This window comes from Fistularia commersonii, chromosome 6 (assembly GCF_037954325.1).
Source record: "Fistularia commersonii isolate RoL2024-O1a breed Wild chromosome 6, RoL_Fcom_v1.0, whole genome shotgun sequence".
NCBI classification, from domain to species: domain Eukaryota; kingdom Metazoa; phylum Chordata; class Actinopteri; order Syngnathiformes; family Fistulariidae; genus Fistularia; species Fistularia commersonii.
This window is the reverse complement of record NC_141289.1, coordinates 9,059,590-9,083,460: the sequence shown is the minus strand read 5'-3', so window position 1 is coordinate 9,083,460 and position 23,871 is coordinate 9,059,590. Positions and strand designations below refer to the sequence as shown.

Here is a 23,871-nt window from a genome sequence, read left to right as displayed (position 1 = left end):
AATTAATGATGATGACGATTTCAAGCTCAGAGGAGCCACATACTACATGCAGTAAGTTCATTGGAGATCATAAGTTACCCAGATGCGAATGAGAGTGACTGGTTGCGTTTTTCTATAGGACATGTGACTGAGAGAGTCAATGGTTTACGTCTCCAAATGTGGCCCTGTGGTAGTGCGGCCCCTGGTGACAATGACAGCTGGAAAAGGTTTTAACCTCCTTGCAACCCTGTGTGCACAGGTAGAGATGGTGAATAAGTGAATTTATGAATGATTTGAAGTGCTTTAGGTATTTGCTTGACAGAAAGTTGTAATTCTTCAGTCAATTATTCACTACTGAATCATTTTCACTCTGTTACCCTGTTAATCAAGGTTTGTTTTTTTCCTTTAAACTATATGGTGGAGTCAAAAAGTTGGCAATTCATTTGGCTTTTTGAATTCTTTTTTTTGAACATGAGCTCATTGTGAGTTATCTCCCCTCCTTGACCTATACTGCAGACCGTCCGAATCTTTCATTTTTATGTTTGCCGCTTTCTCGAAGGCGCAATTGTCCTAGGTGTGGTGCACGCCGTGCTGATCTCACCCCTGGTCTCTGCTGGAATGGGGCACTTAATGTCTGAGAATATCAAGACAACCAGACAAAAAGCACTTTTTGTTTTGGTTTTTGTGCAGCACAAACTAGGAAGGAATATATTGTGAGGACACAAGCGTTTGACTAAATCCCATCTATCTATCCTCCCACATCTGTAATGAAACCTAGCACTTCTGCAATGTTCAGCCTATATTTGTGGTAAGCAGGGTTTTTGTTTTTTTTCGTCCCCCCCCCAACTCTTCCCATGTTCGCAGTGGTGGAACGCGCCAGCTGCATTAAGTGGGCCATTTATACGATGGGGGCAATTCATCTTACAAAGCCGTCTTATTAGACTGTCACTTACACAGTATGAACAGTGCCTTCAAATCGCCCCGGGGGATTTATCTGTTATTTTGCTGTGAGAGAAAGAAAACAACGCCTAATTGGACTGAGTCATCTTATCTTCTGGAGGATCAAAACAAAAAGGTAGAGGGAAAAAAAAAAATGTTTTAACCGCTTGTGCACTTCAAGTATGAAGATGTTTGGTGTATCTTTCGCCGCGAGAAAAAAAAAAAGTAACATCTTGATAACGCGACTCCATGTTTGAAACGTTGAGACGCACAGATGGACGGAGCAGCAGACAGCAGAAGGAAAAGACAGAGAGGTGGAGGAGGAGTGATTGCCTGTCTGCGTGCTGAGGAAAGTAATCTCAGAGCAATCAAGAGCAGGGGAGCGTCCGGACGGCACCGCGGTTTGCCTCGGAAAAACCACGAACGGGGAGGGGGAGAGTCGGTGGGCTCTGCTACTAAACCCCAGAGGTCACTTACACTGGATAAATGCTGTGTGTCATATTAAACTCGTGCTGTTAGATATGTAAGAGGAAGAATATTCAGAAAGAGGAAGTAGACTGAGGGACAGAAAGACAGATAGATATTTCAGCTACATGTGTATGTCTATATATATGTATATATATATACACACACACACATATACAAGAAGTCCTCGACTTATAATACTAATACATTTTATTTATGGGGTATACTCAGTGCTTGACAAAGTGGTAAAAGTAAAAAAGAAATTAAAAAAAATCCCTCCATCCACAAATCTCCTCCTTGGTTATATATATCTCCTTATATCTAGCATAATAATCAGGAGCCCCTTCATGAGGTTGCAACTGGTTGTCAGGATCCCCTTCATCCGCTACATATCATCATTTACCATTAGCACAGAGGCAAAAGCTGGAAATGATACAAACACCAGTGAGAAAACGTCTGTCTGCTTCACAACCTGAATGGTTTGTAATTTGACAAATGATGACCAGGTTCCCCCTTCGGGAAAACAATTCATAGCCTTTAACTGCGATAAATGAATAAAGACGGCAATATATAAACAAATGAATACATATATGAAGCCTCGGGTGGTTCCCACCCATGGTAAACAGAATAGCTCAGGTCTTTAGGGACTCCGGGGGAAAGCGGACATCCAGTTTTGTATCCTCAGTGCTGCCACTTCTGCTGAACACTGAAACCTTTTCCTCTGCCCCGCAGTTGGTCTAAATAGACGTGTTTTTCAGGCTTTTTTTTTTTTTTTTTTTTCTTTGCTCAGTATTTTCTGCGGGAGATTGAATGTGAAATCGGCGGGAGGGAGGTCCGGGGGGTCGGGAGGGGCATGCAGAGTTCAAAAGACTCGGCGGGGGAAGAACGCCTCAGTCAAATCCAATCCCAGACCGTTTGGGGGCACAGGTAGCTCCATTGCTGGGAAATTAACTGCTCGGCAATCTCTGGGCACTAATAGATGTCAAACTGTGTGTGTGTGAGTGTGTGTGTGTGTGTGTGTGTCTGTCTGTATGAGTGTGTGGAAATAAAAAATGGGTCAAGTTGTTACATGCATTGATCTTATGTTATAGGGTAATAGGGGTTGATGGTTTTCTTGTTAAAACCTAAATGGCTTGCAAGGTATATTCCTTCCTGGGGCATCGGGACAACACGACCACCCCGATCTGCTCCCGCCTCTGTCACATCCTCCAGTAGTCGCCCAAAATGTCTTCCGGAGGCAACACCCATGTTGCGTGCTTTTCTTAGACACTGCCAGACAGGCGTTTTTTTTTTTAAGAGCTCTTCATATTGCACACGGTGTAATTAGTTCTTTGTAATTAGCGCAATTTATTGCTTTGCGTATCCTTTGGAGACACGAGCTCTTGAACACAGAGGTCTTAATTTGCAATATTAGACTCTGCGTAATTGGGAATTTGTTTCCTCGCATCCCCTCGGAGACGAGCGGGCATGTTCGTACACAAGCGGACTGGACGGCCTGCCTCGGGGAAAAGGGACCCGTTGATGGTCATCTTATGTGATTAGACCTCCGTCCACTTTATTAAAAAACAGCCAATCGGAGACTCATCAGCTACGATTAGAGCGAACCGTTTAACTTTGCTTTTCCGGGCCCCCCGTGAACAGGTCGCTTTTTTCAACAAACCTCCCCCTGGGGATCAGTGTGCTCTCACTCGCTATCTTCTGCTGCTCCCCATCACAGGAATCGGCGATATTTCCATCTAGATACTAATAATAGTAGGAATAATAATACCCAGCCCCATATGGAATGAGATATCATCCCTTATTGGTTTGAAGTGATGATATTAAACAGCATTATACGGGCAGGTGACAATGCAGCAGCAGCCAATTTCCCTAGATATGAAAAGGAGAAGATTGCAGGTGGGATTACCCGGTGTGTGGTCAGGGAGGAGGCAGCTGCCACCGCCGGCGACGTCGCCACCACCCTCTCCAGCTGATTGTTTGCCTTTGAGCCACCGTTTGTCCTCCTTCTCCTCCTTCTCTTCCTCCTCTCGGCCTTCTACCAGCTCCTGTTTGTCTGGTGGCCGATCCTCCTCCTCCTCCTCTTCCTTTCCCGACTTGCATCGTTCATCTTCGCAGGACCGGACTTCTCCTCGGCTGGGCTCCGGCTCGCTGTCGGAGCTGGACAGGACCGAGCACGGCGGCGGCTGATGCCTGAGTGGCGCTGAGCCAGGATTGAGAAGAAGAAGAAAAAAAAAAAAAAAAAGAGGGATGAGATGAAGATCACTTCTCTTTTTTGGATAAGTTGCACAGTCACATCAGACTTTGAAGAGTTTCATTCTCTGGCGAGATATTCATCATTTCAAGAGAGCGATCGTGCGACAAAATGACTGCCGACATGAAAGTAAAACTCAATATGGCTCATTAGTGACATTATTAGCTACCATAAGTCCCTCGCTGACTATTTTAGAGGACATGATGTAAAATGGAGAGACACAGGCAGGGCTGTAGGAGAACATGTAAACTATTTTTTAAAGAGGGTGTAAATTCTCACAGTAGTACAGTGCAAATATACATAAAATATATACCGTAAAATATACGGTATCATGTGTTACATTGATATTGCATCTTTTAAAAAGTGTCTCACACTAACCTCAGCATTACCTAGGCAGTATTATTCACATATGGCAACCCGGGGGGACGACGACACCGTGATACAAATGACTCAACGTTTTTAGTGGTTACATGGGGGAAAAACTGTGACATCAATAGATTAGAAAGATTCACTGAAAATCTTCCAATCACCCCACAAAAAACTGATGATTCCGTTTCATATTTCTTCAGGGATCGGGGAGACGGTTTCGCTTTTTACATCTGAAAGGCCACAAAACAGTCTCAATCCGGGCTTGAGCTCAGCTGTCTGGAAAATTTCGGGTAAATCTCCGTCACCAAAAAGGAATAAAGCTTTTTTACGGTGAGGAACTCATTCGTCAAACGTCGCTGCCCAAGTGCTTCCCACGCGTGCTTTACGCCTCCATTGCTGTTCAGCCATGCATCCACTAGGGAGCAGTGCAGCGTTCACGTCATTGTTCCATTTCAGACGATGACAAAGATGGCGACAGCGGAGGGGCTGGTGTTATTGCACGACGTAATACTAAGAAAGAAGCAGTGAAGTAGATGGCGGCAGTCTGTGTGGACGTTAAAAACATGTCGGCCTGTGGATGGAGAATTCTTCTACCTGGTTCTACCGACGTCGCGTGTTATCGGGTGGGTCATTCGGTAGAGCGTCCACGTCCAACCGATCAGATAAAGTTGGCGGTCCGATTTCCGGCTCTTCCTATCTACACGCTGAAGTGTCCTTGGGCGAGACAATTAACCCCAAGTAGCTCCAGATCGCCTGGTTCGCGCCTTGAATGTGTGCGTATAAATGGATGAACGCTATCTCGTGTAAAGACTTTGAAATTGAAACTGTGAGGAGTGAAAGTGCTCATTAAGTTGAGACTACTTGACCATTTTTCTGTTCTTTTTCGCTGGATGCACTTGAGCAAACTCCCACCCCCACAGACTTCCCGATGGTACTGCTCCATTTGCTGCGTTTGGCTATGCATCTGTAAGCTCCCCAAGAACAGACAGAATCATGCAGCAAGCAAAAGCAGAAGATGGACAGAAGGCTATATTCATATATATATGCATATTTACCAATGAACATTGATGATCCCTTAGCATAACATGTAGTCAAACTCCGACGGGATTTAGCATATCGACTGCAAACAAGGGAATTCTGTTGCTTCGAAGCCTCAAAACAAATCCCTGGCTCTTCGACCAGCTATCAAACCTGCGCTCTCGAGTTTCACTTTTTCAGCAGCCTCAATGATTTTCCTGCATCCAATTGGTCGTAATTTTTAAGACGAGGGGATAAAAAGAAAAAAAAAAAGTCGGGAAGGAATCCAAGTCGGAAAAATGTTAATGGATGCAGGGATTATGCGAAAGCCATTCACAGCCTTAACATTACCCTGAACTGTATCTTCAAGTCACGTTCCAAGACACTGCCACTGATAAACCAAGCGTTTGAAAGTGCTGATGTTTATATAGCGGTGACAGATTAGCTACTCAAGACAAGAGCACTTCTGTGTAAATGCAAATGTCACTTCCAGGCGCTCTGAACACGCAAAGAACTTCTTCAGACACACACCCACTTTCCTCTCCTCACTTTCCCAAAGTTCAATTTAAATAAAACCCTTTCACGTTATTTGTTGAACTTGAGGTGTGAAATTTAACAAGACAGTAAGTTGTGAGACTCCGGGACGCGGCGAGCTAATTAGTGATCCTGCCTCTCGGTGGCTTGTTTCTTCAAAAAGGCCAGCCTCTAGCCGGTTTCCTCAAATGTCATCTGAGTCTCCGGGCTCCTGGCCCCACCATTGCCCCCCCTTCACTAACAAGCCGAGCGAGACCGTGGAGAGACGGCTCAATTTGTGTTAAGCTGTCCCCACCGAGAGAGATGTTAACTGGGAAATCCTATGGGGCCCTAACTTGACTTTACCAGTCAACCCCCTTGTATCCCCCTCAATCGAGGGCCCCATTATATCCGTAGTGGGTTGATAACACTTCGAAATTGAGTCTAAAAAGCATGTGATCCTATTCAGTACCTGATGTTCTTTTGAAAAAAAAAAAATCCACTTTGGGGGCCAAAGCCCGGGAAATGTTTGAATCCCGTGGTCGGCGGTGAACAGAACACTGGGAAAAACAAGTGTCAAAGAGAGGGAAAGTCCACTATCCGGAATATAAAGATATCCCTGGGCATCGATGCCAGAGCAAGATAAAAACCGGCCCTGGCGAGAGAGCCAGTCGAGCGGGTCAGACAGCCGAGAGATGAGAGAAATTGCTTCCTTCCCGCGTTCGTGTCGGGGGGTCAGCGCTGAGAGACAAATTACCGGTCTGGTTGTGAGGGAGCAGCGGGAATGAAGTGTACCTACGAGCACCTGAACAGGCTTCAAGCGCAGGAGCTCAGCACTGCTAATTCCACCTGGAAGTGCTTGAGCAGAAAGGCTTGCACGGTACTGCCTACACACTGCGTGCACACACGACCCGGCTCATCTGGAAATCACCCGCCCAAATATAAAAAGTAAAGTAACCGGGTTAAAGTTCATAAAAAGACAACACCTACACCTTTGCCCTTCTTAAACATCCCGCAATTTATTTTTCCCGGCACACCTGTGTTTGCTGGGCGTTTCACCCTGACCGCATCAGGCCAACTATAAGCTTTCCGCGAAGACACGGTGAAACTAAACTTTTCACAAGAAAGCGGCAGATCCAGCGATGCTTATAAAGGTATACAGGAAGTGTGAACCATTCAAAGAAGCAGCGTGGAATGGCAAAGCCGGCGTGAAGCGTGGTGTACAGTGAGGAGCGAGTAATTATGAGCAGTCAACATGTTTGTCGCCGCCGCTGCATAGACTGCAGCAGAGTTTAGATGAAGCCGCCGAAAACACTGAACTAAGTCTCTCCTGCGTGAGGTAATAATCCCTGACAGTTTAATTAAAAACAATTCTCCACTAGCGACAATATAGCACAGCAATGATTCAATTTCATCCAATTAATGACAAGGGGAGGAGGGGAGGGCTGCTGTTTAACATCTGGAATCTGGTAAGTTTACCCTTCCAGGCGAGAAATAGGACGGATACTGTGGATGCGAAGATGATGCAAGGAAAAAGTTTCACAGCCGTGAGGTCTGAAGGAAGAAAGAGACCAAACAGAATTTTATTCATTCATTCATTCATTCCCCAGCTGTCACTGGGTAAGAGTTCACCAGAAGTTTACCACAGAGACATATAACCATTCACTCTCTCATTCACACCTCTGCGCAATTTGGGGTCTCCATTGTTTTTTGCACTGTGGGAGGAACTCAGAAAGGCGCCCCTGTGGGAATCCAACTAGGGACCTTCAAGCTGCGAGTTGGAAGCGCTAACCAATGCGCCACCAAAAATTCTAGTCTATCTCCTCTTATTTGTGCTCAGCCTGTAGACTCGACACAATAGGCACAAGGGATGTAACAAATACCAGCACACTAGCTTTCCCAGCTTACCCACAATAGTGCTAAGCTAGATTTCAATAATTCTGTGCTAATTTGAATTCAAATGATATGTGCGTATGAAGTCAAACAGGTATTTTATGTGCACAGCCCAGGAGACCGAGCACAGAGCATTTGTGTCACAGTCAATGATTGCAGCTTTTGTAGCAGTGAATTGAGGGCCCGCCCTGCAAACGGAGTATTTACTTCTACTGTGCAACCATGCAAAAGACAGGAGGTCAGAAGTTCCCGAAGTCAGATCTACGATGAACCACCCTGTAGCGAACTCCAAAGAATATCGCAACGAGTCATAATGTGCAGGATAAAATGGCACTGTGATACATGTTGTTTGGCCACTTCGCTTTCTCAGAATTTCCTCGTCATCTGTCACCCATCTGTAACTGCAGTGCCAGTCCGGCTGCTTCTAACCTCCAATAGTTTCCCTCTGAAGCATGAAAATGCTCCCGTCTCTCATCCAGTCATGCATTTCATTCTGGATCATTTGATTCGGGTACAAAAGGTCAAACCTAGCATAGACCCCCTGCACCTGCAGGGGGTCTGTGCTAGGTTAGTCTTTTTGCAGCCACTTTATTATTATTTTTTTTTTGCTCCAATCCACAGAGCGGAAGCCCTCTGTGATCCCACTCTTTGCGTATTAAGGGATGTTTTTTCTGTGATTCTCTCCAAAAACCGGTGGCACATCTCGTGGCGGCGTAATAGCATTTTTTGAAAGTCTTTGTGAGGAAAAGTTGCAGCAACAGGGATGAGGATTTCTGGTGTCACACTATAGGCTCCGGCCTAGTCACCTTCTTATATTTCCACAAGGCGAGGAACTCAGTGTGAACTTGAGCAGCATCTTCATAAATACAGTTGTTAATTTTTTTTTTTCCCTGCACAGTCTGTCATTTACAAATTTAGCAGGTTGTTAAACTCCCAGTCTGGCAAGCTGACACAGCCTGCTGCTGTGAATGCAGAGTGGTGCCTGTGACAAAGAAGAGTGTGACTGCTGCATAGTTATCAAGCATCTGCTGCATCTGAGCATGAAAGAAGGGTGAATATTTGTTGAGGGAAAAAAAAAAAAGGAAAAAGAGTGTTGGCGGGAGTGTGGGTGTGTGTTTTTGTGCTGCTCAAAGGCTGAGGTTGCTGGCTGTTGGAACAGAGTGTGTTTTTAAGTGCGCAATCATGACTTCCGCTGGGCCGAGCTGCAAACAAACCTCCAGCAAAGCCAACATTTACTTGAATTAAATATAGATCCTATATATAAACAGCCGGACTCGAGAGCCATTAATGCCGGATGAACCCGGGAAAATAGAGACTCTCTCTACCTTTCTCACGAGAGTGTTGCGAAGATAAAGACTTAAATGTTAAAAAGTGGTCTCCAGGTGTGCAACACAAATATATTTATTCCCTTAAAATAACTATTAAAATCATGAAAAAAAAGTCAATTCAAAATCAAATTCAGATCCTCCCACAGTCTAAAACAAGCATGAGGTTCAATGGAGAGCCTTCATCTTTTGAATGAGAGAGAGTGGTTGCATGTCGCTATACGGCGTATGAATGAGAGGGTGAATGGTTGTATGTCTCTATGACCTGTAAATGAGAGTGAATGGTTATACGCTCTTGTTTACATGGAATGACGGCGTGAATGGTTGTGTCTATATGGCATGTGAATGACAGGGTGAATGGCCGCATGTGGGATGAGAGGGTGAACGGTTGCATATCTCCTTGTTGTACGACTAAGGGACTGAATGGTTGTTTGTCTCTATACGAATTAATAAGAGGGCAAGCGGTTGTATGTCTGGATACGACATGTGAATGAAAAGGTAATTGATTGTATGTCTCTAATGTGAATGACAGGATGAATGGTTGTATGTCTATAGAACGTGTAAATGTGACATCTTTATCCCCTTCAATTGCCAATTTCGGTTTCGATTAATTCTTGACCCTGGCGTCTATAATTATTACTTTGACATACTGTGTACACGTGTGACATGCAAATGGTACAGCGCTTTCACACCTTATGGTTTCAGAGCTGCCAAGCAGAACGGTAATCGGACCGTCAGGCTCAGTGTCTCGCTGAAGGAAACTTCAGGAGACAAGAGGAGCAGGGATGGAACCGCCAACCCTCAATGAAGGGATGCCATAGCCGTGACTCGAGATGGGTGGTAGGTGCTTTATGAGTGTGCGCGGAATCTGAATTTATGCACTAATACAAACTTTCGTCAGCAAACGCTGCATGGGTGAAAATGATTGAAGTCACACTGCAACATCAAAGTTTATGTTTGTTTTTTTTTTCTCTGCGCAGGTCTGATGTATCTCAGACATTTAAAGAGCACGGACCTGCAGCTTGCCAGGTCATTATGATTTCCCTCCCCTCTCTTTTTCGAGGCACAATCACAGGCTGTCAAAGATATCAGCGGCGCGCCACCAACTTTTCCGAAACTTTGTGCGAGACGTTTCGGCAGCAGAAGACGCCTGTTCTCTTTTCCTGCTTGACAGGTGAGAATTATACTGTGTCCTTGTCATCGGGCGGTGTGGGGGTGTGGGGTGGGGGGGGAGCGGAGCTATTTCAGACTGGCGAGCCTGCCTCCACCTTTGCTATCGTGCATCTCCATCTGGCAAAATCAGTAATGCTGTTCAAAAGTATTATGTGAACAGACTGCTGCGACTGATATTGACAGGGAGGAAAATAAAGTGGTGAAGTGGTGAATGGGCGGCGGTGGCATTACGGGACGCTTCACGCTGGACCACAGCCGAAGGGGCATTATCCTTTTCTTAGGGGAGTCTGGTCTATCCATCCCTCTATCTTACCCCGGTTATTCAGAGTCAGGTCACAGGGGCGGCAGGAGGAGCAGCCACATGCCACATGGTACAGCTCCTCTGGGGGGACCCCAAGGCGTTCTTGGGCCACCCTGGAGACGTAGTCTCTCAAGCGTGTCCTGGGTCTTCCCCGTGGTCTCCTCCCAGATGGACATACCCGGAATACCTCCCCTGGGAGGCGTCCAGGAGGCATCCTGACCAGATGCCCGAGCCACCTCATCTGACGTCTCTCTACGGGGAGGAGCAGCAGCTCTTTCCGAGCTCCTCCCTTCGCCTTTTGGCTCAGCTCCCTCTTCACCACGACAGACAGGTACGGAGTCCGCGTCGCTGCAGATGCCGCACCAATCCGCCTGTCAATGTCCAGCTCAATCCTCCCCTTCACTTGTGAACAAGACCCCGAGATACTTGAGCTCCTCCACTTGGGGCAGAACTTCTTCCCCAAACCGGAGTGGGCATTCCAACCGTTTCTGGTTGAGCACCATGGTCTTGGAGTTATGAACTCTATGAGTTCCCCATACTCCCGGAGGTGCTGATTCTCATCCCGACCGCTGCGAACTGTGCCAGTGAGAGCTGGAGATCATCGCCTGATGAAGCCAACAGAACCACATCATCTGCAAAAAGCAGAGACTCAATCCTGCCGCCACCAAACCAGATCCCCTCGACACCGTGCTTAGATATTCTGTTCATAAAAGTTATGAAAAGAATTGGCGACAGGGCAGCTGTGGCGGAGTCTAACTCTCACCAGAAGCGGGTCCGACTTATAACTGGCAATGCAGACCAAGCTCTGACACCGATCATACCCCATACTTCCGGAGCATTGCCCGCAGGACATGGTTCCATGCCTTCCCCAGATCCACAAAATACATGTAGACTGGTTAGGCAAACTCCCATGCCCCCTAGAGAACCCTGCCAAGGGTATAGAGTGGTCCAATGTTCTAGATTCCACCTCCCAATCACGCTCCTCCAAGCCGCACTGTAGTTGCGAACAAGTGTCCCAGTAGAACGAGGGAGTCCCCGGTAGGAGAGCTCTTAGCAGCCCCTCTAGGGACCCAAAGAATGGTTGGTAAACTGGACTGCTGTTGGGTCCATAGCCACAAACAGGGCTTTATAAAGCCTCCGACAACATGGCTTGCAGGATCACTGGGATGTGTAAACCCCTCCACCGCGGTAAGATGGCAGGTCACGGAGGGGGAGTGCAGTCCATTGTTTATGTATTACCAAAATATTTCCAGGGCACATAAGAAAAGCAGAAAGGTATTTTGCAATAAACTTTTACAACAATAATTTTACAGAATGAATTCAAGTATTTTCCTTTTTTAATCATTCATTAACGCCTGTGATATGTAATGAGCACAAAAACAAGACTATTGCAAAAGCTGACTCCTGCCTCAAAAATTGCCAAAAAAGGACATACAACAAAGAATTGAGATAAGCTTTTGTTCTTGACCAAATACTTATTTTCCACCATAATTTGAAAATGAATTATTTAAAAATGTGACTTTCTGATTTTTTTTTTTTTTTTCGCATGCTGTCTCTCATATTTGAAGTGTACCTGTGATGAAAATTACAGGCCTCTATCATCTTTTTAAGTGGGAAAACTTGCACAATTGGTGGCTGACCAAATTCTTTTTTGCCCCCCTGTAAATTGCCAATGAGATCTACTTTATAATAACAAGAGGAAGTTACATGTTTTTCATTTACTACAAGTGAAGGATTTTTTTTCAACAATGCATGCAAGCAATTTATTACATGATAAGAGGAAGTTATGGCACATGATGAAAAAGAATCGTGTTTCATTTTAGCAAATTATAAGGCGTTATTACAGGATAGATTTATATGTGTCATTCCTACCTGATGCCACGCCTGCAGATCGGGGGCTCTCACACATCTCGCAGTAAGGCAGTAGGTTGCTGTTGGAGTAGGTGCAGGCCAGGCAGACCCACGGCTCGTGGCGGGGGTCCCGCTCTGACGGCCTCCGAGGGGACATCGGGCCCATTGGAGGGTTCACCGCCAACGCTGCAGATGACCTCCGCCTCCCCCTGGACTTCGACCTTGGGCTCGGGGTTGCCTGCGGCACCCGGAGCCGTTTCACCAACGGGGAGAAGTCCTGGTCTTGCCCAGCGGAGACACCGGCGCCTTTGTTTTCTTCTTTGTTATCAGAGTGAGTTTCTCCACAGACCGGCGAGGCCCTCCTCCCCGAGGAGGTGCTGGGAGATTTTTCTTCATTCTCAGTTCGCTTCCTCTTCTTTTCCTTGCCTCCACCGGGGGAGAAGAAGCTACGGATATCGTGCTGCTTCTCCTTCTCAAACTAAAGGTAAATACAAAGAAAAAGAGAAAGGTGCCGTTTATCGTTTGCCTTCACAGCAGAGTTACAATTTAATCGACCGGTAAAGTGAAATACATGTGAAGCACAAATGGCCAATTGCGATATCCAAATTGCAACAGCAGCAATTTTCTAGATGGAGACAAAACACGTCACAATATATCATTATAAATGAAACCTTGTTTTTCTGCAGAGAAGCCTTGGCCTTCAAAATATTCTCCAGATGTAGAGGCACATCCTTCCTTTTTTTTTTCCGTTAAGCTCTAATAGCATCAGACACAAATCTCCTTATTGTCACAGGACAGTAATTTTAACCTTTAATCGCTCTCAATCCGATGCAAAGTTGCACCTCGGTGCCACATAAAGATGCAATAAACCACCTGATGACAAATGATGAATGCTTCCAGTCACCTGGTCGCAGACACGGCTTTTGGGATTCTTGTAAAAAGTCTGACCGTAACACGATTTTCAGAACACTCCGCTACACACACACACACACGCACGAACGCACACACACACACACGACTGGCTGTCCAAAATGGATCACAAAGATTGCCTGTAATCCACGATAAATCGTGACAACTAGATCATTTCTTCTCCCTCGGTCTGTGCTTTCTCAGTTGCTTTAGCAACATTCATCACGATGCTTCAGGTCCATGACTTCAATTTCTTTTTTTTTTTCTCACAATGGCAGTCTTAGCTTTCCTGTCAAATTAAAAGGTTTTTTAGCTGACACACTTTTCTTTGAAATGATATCTTAAAGGTTCATGGGGAGGGGCCTTCTCTCTGTCATCCGTATTAATTTCCTACGTTGTTCTTTCCATTCTCGTGGCAGTACCACGGGAAGTTTTGGGGGGACAGTGTTGCGCAGTATGCTCGACAAAAACACCGTTGGGGAGTCGTGACATGTGGCTAACATGGTGAAATCGTCATCTTTGCCTCGACTCAAACGAAAACAGGCATGACCTGTCACCAAGTCTAAGAATCAATTAACTACATTGGAAAATTAGTCAGCTAATTGAAAAAATTGAGGGATAAAGAGAAATCAAACTTCGGTAAACTATTTCCCATAAATTACTTGAATTAGTTCTTTTTCTGTTGCATTTGAATCACAAAGATGACATAAAAAAAAAAAAAAAACCCGTATCAGGAATTCTCTCACGAGGAGTGTTAGGTTGTCAATAGTGCTGTTTACTGAATCTCTAAATGTTGATAAAAAAATATGTTTTCTGTCTGAGTGACATCGTCAGTGGGAAGTTGGTAGAAAACCTCAGGCAAATTTCTCCCTTGAGTCGCTGGCACCTCAAGGAAGTCGGCTGCATTTAGCCTTGGTGTGACTGAACAGAGAGCACAAAATAATCACCTATTCAGACAGAGAGGTGTAAATAAGTGAAATGTGTGTTTAGATGTTGTCAGAAAAAGCTCAGTATGGAGAGATTTCCTCACCTCTACAACAACCACAGAGCTGCGTGTTGATGTGTGGAGTTTGAACCTTTATTACCGGTTGGGTAACTCCATGCAAGTTATGCCAATAAGAATCAGCTTGACAAGTCTGATTTGTGTTGCAGAGCGAAAGTGTCAACACTATGTATTGCGGGGACGGGGTGCTGCTGGCCTCCACTCCAGATGTTGCGGTTCGGCCGAAGGAATACTATGAAGACCTCCTCAATCCCACCGATGCGCCTTCCAAAGAGGGAGCAGAGTTTGGGGACCCGGGGTTGGGCTACCCAATGTCAGACGGAAGTTTCTGAGGGGGTTAAAAATATTCTTGGTGGCATGGGTCTTGCCGTAGATGAGAGCCATCTTAAAGTCCTTCAGGCTCTGTATGTATTGGTGTTGACCTTGCAACATTGTTCGGATACTGAATAACCAGGGTAGAGGCCACCATCTTGTAAAAGAGCGAATACAGGACGCACTGGGGGATCGCACTCCTTGGCCTCCCTGGTCAGCTCTACTCAGGGGCCCTAAAGAGGAGGGTCCATAGGACAGTTGTACTTCAGATCCAGGAGGAGGTTTTTGTCCTGGTCACGGGACATTGGAGCAGCTCTGCAACCTCAACATTGTCCTTGAAGGTGCGTGGGAGTTTGCCCATGTGCTTCATGGACTTGGAAAAGGCATTTGACCATGTTCTGAGGGGAGTGCGACAGACGTATGGGAAACTGGATCCTATTATATGGGCCATTTGGTCCCTGTATGAAGTATGCCAGGGCCTGGTCCGCATTGGCGGTTGTAAGTCAAATTCGTTTCTGATGGTTAGATTCCGCCAGGGCTCTTCTTCGACATTGATTCTCTTCATGACCAGGGTGTCGAAGGGATCCAGTTTGGTGACTCCAGGATTGGGTCTCTGCTTTTTGCAGATGACGAAGTCCTGAGAGCGGTTTGCAGCCGAATGTGGAGCAGCTGGGATGAAAATTGGCAGCTCAAAATCCAAGGCCATGGTCCTCACCTTGAGAAAGTGGAGTGAAGGGATGAAATTCTGCCCAAAGCCAAAGAGTTCAAGTATCTCCTGATCTTGCTAACAAGCGAGGGAAGAATGGAGCTAGAGATCAACAGGCGGATTGATGACGTGTCAGCAGTAAGGCCTGTGGTGGAAAAGAAGGAGCTGACCTGAACGGCGGTCACGAGCTGTGGGTAGTGACCGAAAGACGAAGATCACGTGATCACGCTCAGCCATCCGGAAGAACCAGATGAGGGGGCTCGGGCATTTGGTCAGGATGCCTCCTGGATGCCTCCCTAGAGAGATGTTCTTGACACGTCCCTGTGGGAGGAGGCCTCGGGAAAGACCCAGAACACGAAAGAGGGATTATGTGTCTTGGCTTGCATGGGAACACTCTGGACGAAGAAGAATGGGCAGACCCCGCCCCGGATAAAACAGTAGAAGCTGGATGGATGGAAATGTAGCTTTAAGAGGTTATCTGGTCTTTGGCCTGGATACAACTCCTTAAATCTGCAAATCTGTAGTCCGGAAAATATATGTTCACGTGGAAGAAAAGGGTGTGGCTAATTGATTTTTTGTGCAGCTGGCACGTCGGAATACCCTTTTCAACTTAAACACACGTTTATTCACAAGCCGCCTGATCGCAATCCTAAGAACCGGTCTTTAAATCAACCAAATGGATCAGCTTGAAATCATTACTGATAATATGCAAATGGACTGGAAAAAAGGCATCTACTTACATGCTCGGTCTCTGTTTTAGAATCAATTTCCTTTCTTTTTCATATTGGATTAAATTGCTCTTTTTTATTTTCTTTTTTTTTTTTATTTTTTTTTTATTTTCTAGGTTCCAGTCTTAAGCAGACTCATCACCTGGTACAAAAACATGGTTCCCAATGAACAAAACACTGCTTTTCTCTGTTTCTTCTAAATGAACAAGATCATTTTCTCAAAGACTTTTATGGAAAAAGAAAAATTGAGCTCTTCCCCTGAAAATTAATGAGTGATCTTGAAAAATTTTTTTGTGCTCGAGACTGTTATTTCATTGACAAGACATGTCCAACCCATTAGGTTTGATTCAGTGAGACATTAACACTAACATGGATGGCATTGTTATTAGTTTGTTGACTTTGCACGGGAACCATGGGACTTTCTAGCTGCTTCGACCGACCACAGATGAAAGCCTTTCTCATATTTCTCCGAAAATTACCTCATTAATTCAGAAAAACAGAGCAAAATGATTTCCCTCAAGTCGGTGCATCACGCTGCCTCATTTGATGTCGGCGCTAAACAATGGCAATATGAAACAACCCCGATGTGTCTGATATCCAGCTGACTCACATGGGTGAAGAACAAGTCGTCTTTCACATCTGCTTTGCCCTCGAGCGGCACAACCATCTCGTCGGGGGTCCACGCGCCGGCAAAGTTCAGAAACTCCCACCTGTCCTTGTCGCCCTCCTCAGCCTTCAGGTACTCTTTCCTCCCGTTCAGAGTGCTGCCTGTCACGGTTTCCTGGAGGACAGCGACCACACGCTGAGTTCTGTCAGGTTATTAACTCCATTACCATGCACATAACCACTCCTTATGAAATGAACTGTATTGTTGCCAGACAGAACAATTCCATTTTAATTACAAATCTCAACAGCCACGATTATTAATGTAAATCCCTAAAGCCTGTTCTCACATGCAAATCACTTCTGCATTTTTTTTTTTTATTCTAGTTGTTTGCTTGTTCCGAGTATATTCAACAGAGCAACAGCCCTGGAACACCAACACAATAAATTGCAATATTTAGGTGAATTGGATTTGAAGCACATGCTAGATGTTGTGAATGGATGCTGAAATTGGAGCTGCCAGGCAGGAGGTCTAGAGGAGGACCAAAGAGAAGATTTATGGACGTCATGAGAGAGAATATGAAGGTGTTTGGTGTGAGAGAGAAGGACACAGAAAATAGGGTTAGATGGAGAAGGTTGATTCATTGTGGCGACCCCTGAAGGGAAAAGCCAAAAGGTGGAAGAAAAGGTGAATTGTCTTTAAACTGCAGCTGCCAATACATACATGATTCATCTCATAGTTAATTACAAGGCTTGTTAATCGAAAAAAACAAACAAAAAAAAAACACATAAAATAACCCACCAATGTTAATAAGATAACCCTCATTGTACCTTCCTGTTGAGCATCGACCACATGACAGTGTCGAAGGTGCCTTTGGCGATGAGGTAGTGCACGTTGACCGAGGACAACTGCCCGATGCGGTGGGCGCGGTCCTCCGCTTGCTTGATCTGGCCGGGGTTCCAGTAGAGCTCGGCAAACACCACGTGGCTGGCAGCGGTGAAGGTCAAACCCTGGAGGACACACACACACACAGATACACAAAAAACATTCAACTTGAACTGGACCAACTTGAACTGGAAACTCAAGCACAAATTGTACTGGAAAGGATTAAGTTTTAAATTGCCAGATATTTTAGCCAGGCTGATTATGCTGATAATTATCACTCTGTCTCAATACTGATCAAGTATCAAGAATCTTAACTTTCTTTTACTATCCTTCCAGATAACAAAACTGCAATGGACAAACCACCATAAAGAGACACAACAATAGCATTATTTTAGAAAATGTACTGTTCTGTTTAGTTATCACTAACTTGTTTAATATAAATTGTGTAATGTATGTGTGTGTGTGTGTGTACCTGACCAGCTGCCTGGATGCTCAGGATGGCCACTCTGATTTCTGGGTCATTCTGGAACTTGTGAACTAGCTGGAGTCTCTCGGCGGATGGGACGCTACCGTCAATGCGGATGTAACCAGCCTGCAGTGAGAGCGGAAGGCAATGTCAGCGGAGGGTTTGGTTCAGAGGAGAGGGTGGTTAGGAAACATCGAACCAGCCGGCGACAGCTCCCGCTTGTCAAGAAGATGGACAGCTGCAGCCTTGCGAGTTTCACTTATGGTTTCACTCAGGAAAATTGGAGAAAATATCTTTGTTGAATGGAAATTGTTGCGGCAAGATATACATTTTTCTTTCTGGATTCCAGGTTTATCTCACATGCAATCGCCCCCTTCCAATTTCCAGATACCTTTGAGACCTTCAGGAAACAATTTTATATCTACAAATAACTGCATGTTTATGTGACACTTTGGTACTGATGGCGACGAACCCATTTGTTACCATTCACATACATGTGTTATGTGCATCAGAGGACTTGTTGGCCAATATCTGCATGTGTGAGGATGCGGAAACTAAATTTCTGGTAAAAAGGGTATTCAAGACTCTTCTTGGCCAAAGATATTGTTTGCTCTGACATCAGTGCCAGAATTCAATATGAATGCATTTGGCAGTAACCATTTGTCAAACAGACAATTGTGCTTGTATAACAATTAAGCAATTACTACATGAGTGGAAAAAAAAAAAAATTTTGCATTTTGATCTATGCATGATATCAACTCCTTCATTGCTTGACTTCCATGTATTTATATTTGTGTGGAACACAACCTCACAAACTATTCTCATCGTCCACCCTGCAAGCTCTACTCTGTTTCGGCCTTCCTGTAGCGGCTGATTGCTTTTCCGCAAAAAAGCTTGGATAGACCGAGCACACGCAACCTGGCTGATGAACACTGGCAGCTCCAGAACAACATATTTCCCTTTGGGGTTGGTGGAAAGACTGCAGAAGAAATAAAAGAAAGGGAATTTTGGACTCCGGTGAATCAGGTGGATACTGATGTACGCAAACATAAAACTACATATGGATGTTAATTTGACTAAAAAAAAAATGGCTTGGCAGGCAAAAAAGCAAGAGTTTGCTACCAAGTTGGAAAAATAACAACATAATTCTATTGACTATTAGCGGTGTACGTTGGTCAACAGATGTTAGGACGTCTGCCCCACAGCAAGTAGGTTCCTGGTTCAATTCCTTCGGGGAGGCCTTTATGTGTTGACTCTCCGTCTGGGCGGGATTCCTCCGGGCTCTCCGGTTTCCTCCCACAGTCCAAAAACCATGAAGATTTATTGGAAACCGGGAATAGCCCAGAGATCGATAGAGGACCGGTCCAGGATGAACCCGCTTCGCTGCCAAAGACAGCTGGGATAGGCTCCAACCCGCTCAATGCAGGATAGGCAGTATGGATAAAGAATTAATGATTGTTTGCATTTTGTAAGGCTGTCTTGTGACAGGTGACTTGTTTTGTTTAGCTGAAATTGTCGATGGCTTCCTGAGCCATGCTTTAGATGTTATGGAAAGGACATCTGAGTTAAGGTTAGGCATCGGTTTGCAGTGCCTAAGGTAAAGGGCTAGAGGAGCAATGTGAATACATGAATTCAGAAAGTTTGTCCACACTGAAGATAGTAGCACAAGTTTGTCCATGCTGTACTTCATCCTTGGAATTTGAATTCTATCTTTACAACATGATCAGAACCCACGTACTCTGTTACCCTTTCAATATAATAACACCTCCTACTTATTCTCTGGCTTGTTTTACCATCAGCCTGAAATAGGACCGTGTTACAAATTTTAGGGGATGCCTGCTTTGGCAACAAAGACGTGCTCAACAGCAAGCTTTCGAGCGGAAGCTCAAATTGGTCTGAAGATACATTTTGTAACTATCCTTTCCAAAAACAAGCGACTAGCGACAATAAAGTTTTCCTTCTACTGTTAAAGTTGTGATGGTTGGACAACAGCAGCAGGTAGCCATCAAGCTGTTACGAACAAGCTCTCCAGTGTGCAATCACACCGTGCTTTACTTTAGCTGACAAATGTACAAGCGTGGAACTACATATGACTGGCATCAGAAGTTCATCTCTTCTTCATGTATTTGAAACGCTGTAGTGATGGTATATAAAAGCTTTAAACAATTTTGAGTGGGAATGGATTGTCTGAGCATAAAAGGCTAACACAAGTTCAGAGCATCAGGGGCAGGGAGCATTACATTACCCAGAATTATAGATGTTTGTATTACAGATATGTGACTGAACACAGCAGAGAAAAGAAATTAGCAACAGCAAATCATTGTGCCTTATTATCGCATTGTGGGATCGAACAAAGACAGACACGGCTGCGCATTCATCAGAGCTGACATTCAAAGAGCTGCTAATGCACCGCGGCCCCTGCGCTCCTTTGACTCTAGTGCGACGGTCCTGCAGAGCTGCCGGGTGGCCTGCATTCTGAGAGCGTATCCATACTGTGAAGCTTCCACAAGCAAATACAACTGTGTGACTGTGTGGATATGAAGGAGAAGCTAACTGGGAAAGAACAGAGAGACCCGTTTGGAGTTTTGTCATAAAAATAAAGGTCAGATAAATGTAAGCACTGAGAACTGAGCACTTCTTTAAAAAAAAACAACTTTCAAGGCCAGTAAAATTAACTAGAACACATGCTATTTTTTTTTTTTTTTTTTGTGGCAGTTGGTTTTGGTAGGGGGCTTTTTACTTCTTAAAAGCAATTACAACTTCCCAAACAGACCCCCATGCAATTGGACACCAGGTGAGAAACTGGCGAGAGCCCGCAGCATCAAAGCAGCATCAGATCGTGATTAAAACACACTTTTCATCACAACGTGTTGCCTATCATTGCTTTTTTTAGCCCGTCCCTGTTAATTGGTGAGTGCGAACACGCCAGAGCGAACATCTCACAGAGGAATGTGTTATCGCACGTTGTATTGCTGCATTGCATTCAGGCGACACCTTTGCGACCCCGCTCCGCACACACGCTGAATCACACTTTTTTAACGTCTTCACAGGTTGCCTGTACCAAGCCAAGAGATCATTTGCCTGAGATGACCTGTGAATTACGTCTTCGGAGGATGGATATGACGGAAAAGTTTACTTTTGGAGCGGGGGAAAGAAGACTTTTCTTCTAGGATGAGAAAACAATGTTTTCCTATGATGAGCGACTGATTATCAGGTTGTCATTGTTTAAGTGCATACTAAAATGGTAATATTCAAATCAATCTCACCTCTGAGGACCACGAGGCTGACAAATGAGCTCCACAAATCAGAAGGGTCAATGTTAATTGCACAATTTTTTTTACCTCATACACTAGTGTTCTGCATTGACTGATGAAGCAAAGCAAGTTTAATCGGACAGCCCTGAAACACTCCCGATGGTAACGAACTTATTTTATTGCTAGATCTGGGGCGTTAGATCTTGCTCGGTCGTAAGGCTGGCGGTTCTATTTCCAACTCTACCTGTTTGCAAGCCGAAGCATCCTTGGGCGAGACAACGGACTGCTCCTGATCGCCTGGTCAGTGCCTTGCATGGCAGCCCTGCTGCCGTCGGTGTTTGAATGGGTGAATGCTATTTAGTGTAAAGCGCCGTAAAAGGTGTGAAAGGGCTCGTAAATGGTGTTGCTGACTGGCAATGGTGACATTTTTTTTTCATGTTTTGCCCTAAATAAGAATTAGAACTTGAGTTGAATGTAAAATTGGTAAAACAATCCATTTATATCTGTTTAAATATAACCTATAATCACCCTGTTAGTTTGCACAGCCTTCCTTGTATTATTAAGCTTCACATTTTATTATTAGCTCTGTGTTATCCTGTTATTTCTAGCCGGCACTGATAAATTTGCTGGCACAACTCAGCGCTCGCTCTCCCCCTGAGCGCCGATGAGGACCAATCCTCTGTTCCATTTCCAACGCTCTCCAAGTCCTCGCACTCTATCCGTGAGAACTGTTGAGTCCTGTTCAGCTGGCGGTGCGGAACCCGAGGTTACCTTGGCTTCGATGACGGCCTCGGTGCAGGCCTGCAGCATGGTGAGGTGGTGGGCGAACACGAGGAACTTCAGCTGCTCCGCCTCTAGCATAATCTTAATGTAGTCCTTCACAGCTCCGGCCTGGATGGACACACATACGCGCACAAACACGCAGAGACACACACAAATTCAGATACAGAAATAGACGCAGATGAAAGAGAGCAACCGAATCCATCACTCCGCCGGTTGACCACACACAGAGGTATCGGCTAGATCAGTGAAGAAGTCAATTAATCACCGCGGCATCCTTTCTGTGTGATCAATTCTCCATTGAATGTCAAGGATCCGGGTTTTAAAAGGAAAGAGCAAGCGGAGCCACTCGGAGCATTGTCAGCCAGCAGATAGCGGGACCAAATCAATAACTCACTACTTGGGAGATATGATTGGTGTGCCGCTCTTTTCTTCTTGCATTTTTGGGGCCAAACAAGATGAGAAGTTCACCTTTGGAGCCTGGAACAACCCAGGAACGGTGCAAATTTGCAAAAATTTTCTTTAGTGACTACTTTTAACGGCGCCCTGCATATCGGTGCAACATAAGGATGAATACCAGGCAGTTTCCTGTCAAAGTGACAGCTGCACACAAAAAACGACTGCGGTAAAAGTTCACTTTCTCAACCCGTTGCTCAGTTTATTTTTATATAACTCTGTTTTTATTCAAGCCTGGCTTCCTCTCCTTTTTTTTTTTTTCTTCCTTTTTTTCTAACAGCAAGTTCTGTTTTATTTATGAAGTCAAGTGGTAACAATGCTTTTAAAACATCACAGTCCAAATTTAACAGCATCCTGCTTGTTTTCCGCTCAAGTCTGTGACCTTGATTGACAGTGCGAAGCTAACGATGTAGGAAAAAAAAAAAAAAAAATGTAAAAAAAAAAAAAAAAGTGAGCAAGTGAGTTAATTGTACCCCGCAGGTATCCGGATCTATCATTTCACTGCCCAGTGACCACATTGTGACGGCTGCGGCTGTTCAAGCTACTTTCAACAAAGATACAGTGGATGTGCTGTACAAGCGCATCATCGAGCGTCGGGGCTCGGCTCATCTTTCAGCCCCCGGGCCATAAAGCATCCAAGAATAGTAGCACTTGGCGAGAAACGCCGAGGTTTGATTGAGTCGAGCAGAGCCCTTACTGGACGCTTTTCCGAGACGGGCCTTTTCTGTGCGATGCGAGTCCCACCTCTGTGATATCAACACCCGCCAGCCTCTTCAGCCGTCACACCTGCTCTGGAGGGAGAACCTCTGCTTTGCCTTGCCGATAATTAGTCAATGTGCCCGATAATGAATATCTCATCTGGGCTCACCGACCCTGTTCTGATCTGGGGGGTCCTCATTACTGACGGCTTGGCTTCGCCGGCTTCCTTCCACTGAGTTTAATTAGTGCACAAACTTCTCAGCTGTCTGAAGCGGCCCGTTAGCTTGCTTTAAAGTCCAGCATCAGAGCTGTCCTATCGGGTAATTGGGAGCAGATGCTTGGCGGGTAAAGCAATAAAAATACCCCAAAGGCGTTTGGCAGCTCCGTCGCCAGGCGAACTGGCAGGCGGGCAGGCAGGGGCCGTGATGCCCGTCCGAGTGACATACATGCGCGAATCTATCACACCAATCCGCCCCTCCAGATGATCCAAATAAAGAACTTTCTCTCCCGCCGGAGTGCAGAGAGAGCGCCTGACTCGAAAGCCAATAGCGGAGGAAATGAGAGCGGGGCGAAGGTATCTGCTTTGAGGTGGGTGAGGCTTTGTAATGAAAGCAGGTCCGGTGTTGGGCTAAACTGAGCAGAAATCCAATCAACAAACAACACCAAGTGCGAAAAAAAAAAAAAAAAAAAAAAGGAGTATCCGAGCTCGGAGGCAGGGTGAGCGAGTAGCCTGTCGATGATTGCATTGGGTGGTTATCTCCGGTCTTCGTTAACCTCGGGGCCACGCTCCTCACAGCTAAGGGCGTCGGGCTAATTGAGAGGAATGCCAGCCCTTGAATGCGGCAGATGATTGGAGAAGCATGCTATGTTTGCTGGAAATATTTACTCAACTTCAAACATTTGAGAGCCAAGAACTTCCCCCGTCTCACTATCATTAAGGCTCGCTCGAAAACTGCATTAGAGCCCTTTTTAATGACTAGCAGTGAATATAAA

At 45.3% G+C, this 23,871-nt stretch overlaps 1 protein-coding gene across 2 annotated transcripts in view; it reads right to left on the bottom strand.

The window, feature by feature from the left end:
* zranb3 (zinc finger, RAN-binding domain containing 3) overlaps nt 1–23,871 on the bottom strand; it is a 107,116-nt gene that overhangs the window by 49,480 nt on the left and 33,765 nt on the right. For both annotated transcript variants that reach the window (XM_086148018.1, XM_086148017.1), the window contains exons 9-14: nt 21,715–21,834; nt 17,696–17,815; nt 17,169–17,348; nt 16,345–16,515; nt 12,098–12,554; nt 3,290–3,583 (exon numbers count right to left, since the gene is read on the bottom strand). In XM_086148018.1, the coding sequence (XP_086004144.1) occupies nt 3,290–3,583; nt 12,098–12,554; nt 16,345–16,515; nt 17,169–17,348; nt 17,696–17,815; nt 21,715–21,834 (1,342 nt within the window). The remainder of the gene's footprint in view (nt 1–3,289; nt 3,584–12,097; nt 12,555–16,344; nt 16,516–17,168; nt 17,349–17,695; nt 17,816–21,714; nt 21,835–23,871) is intronic.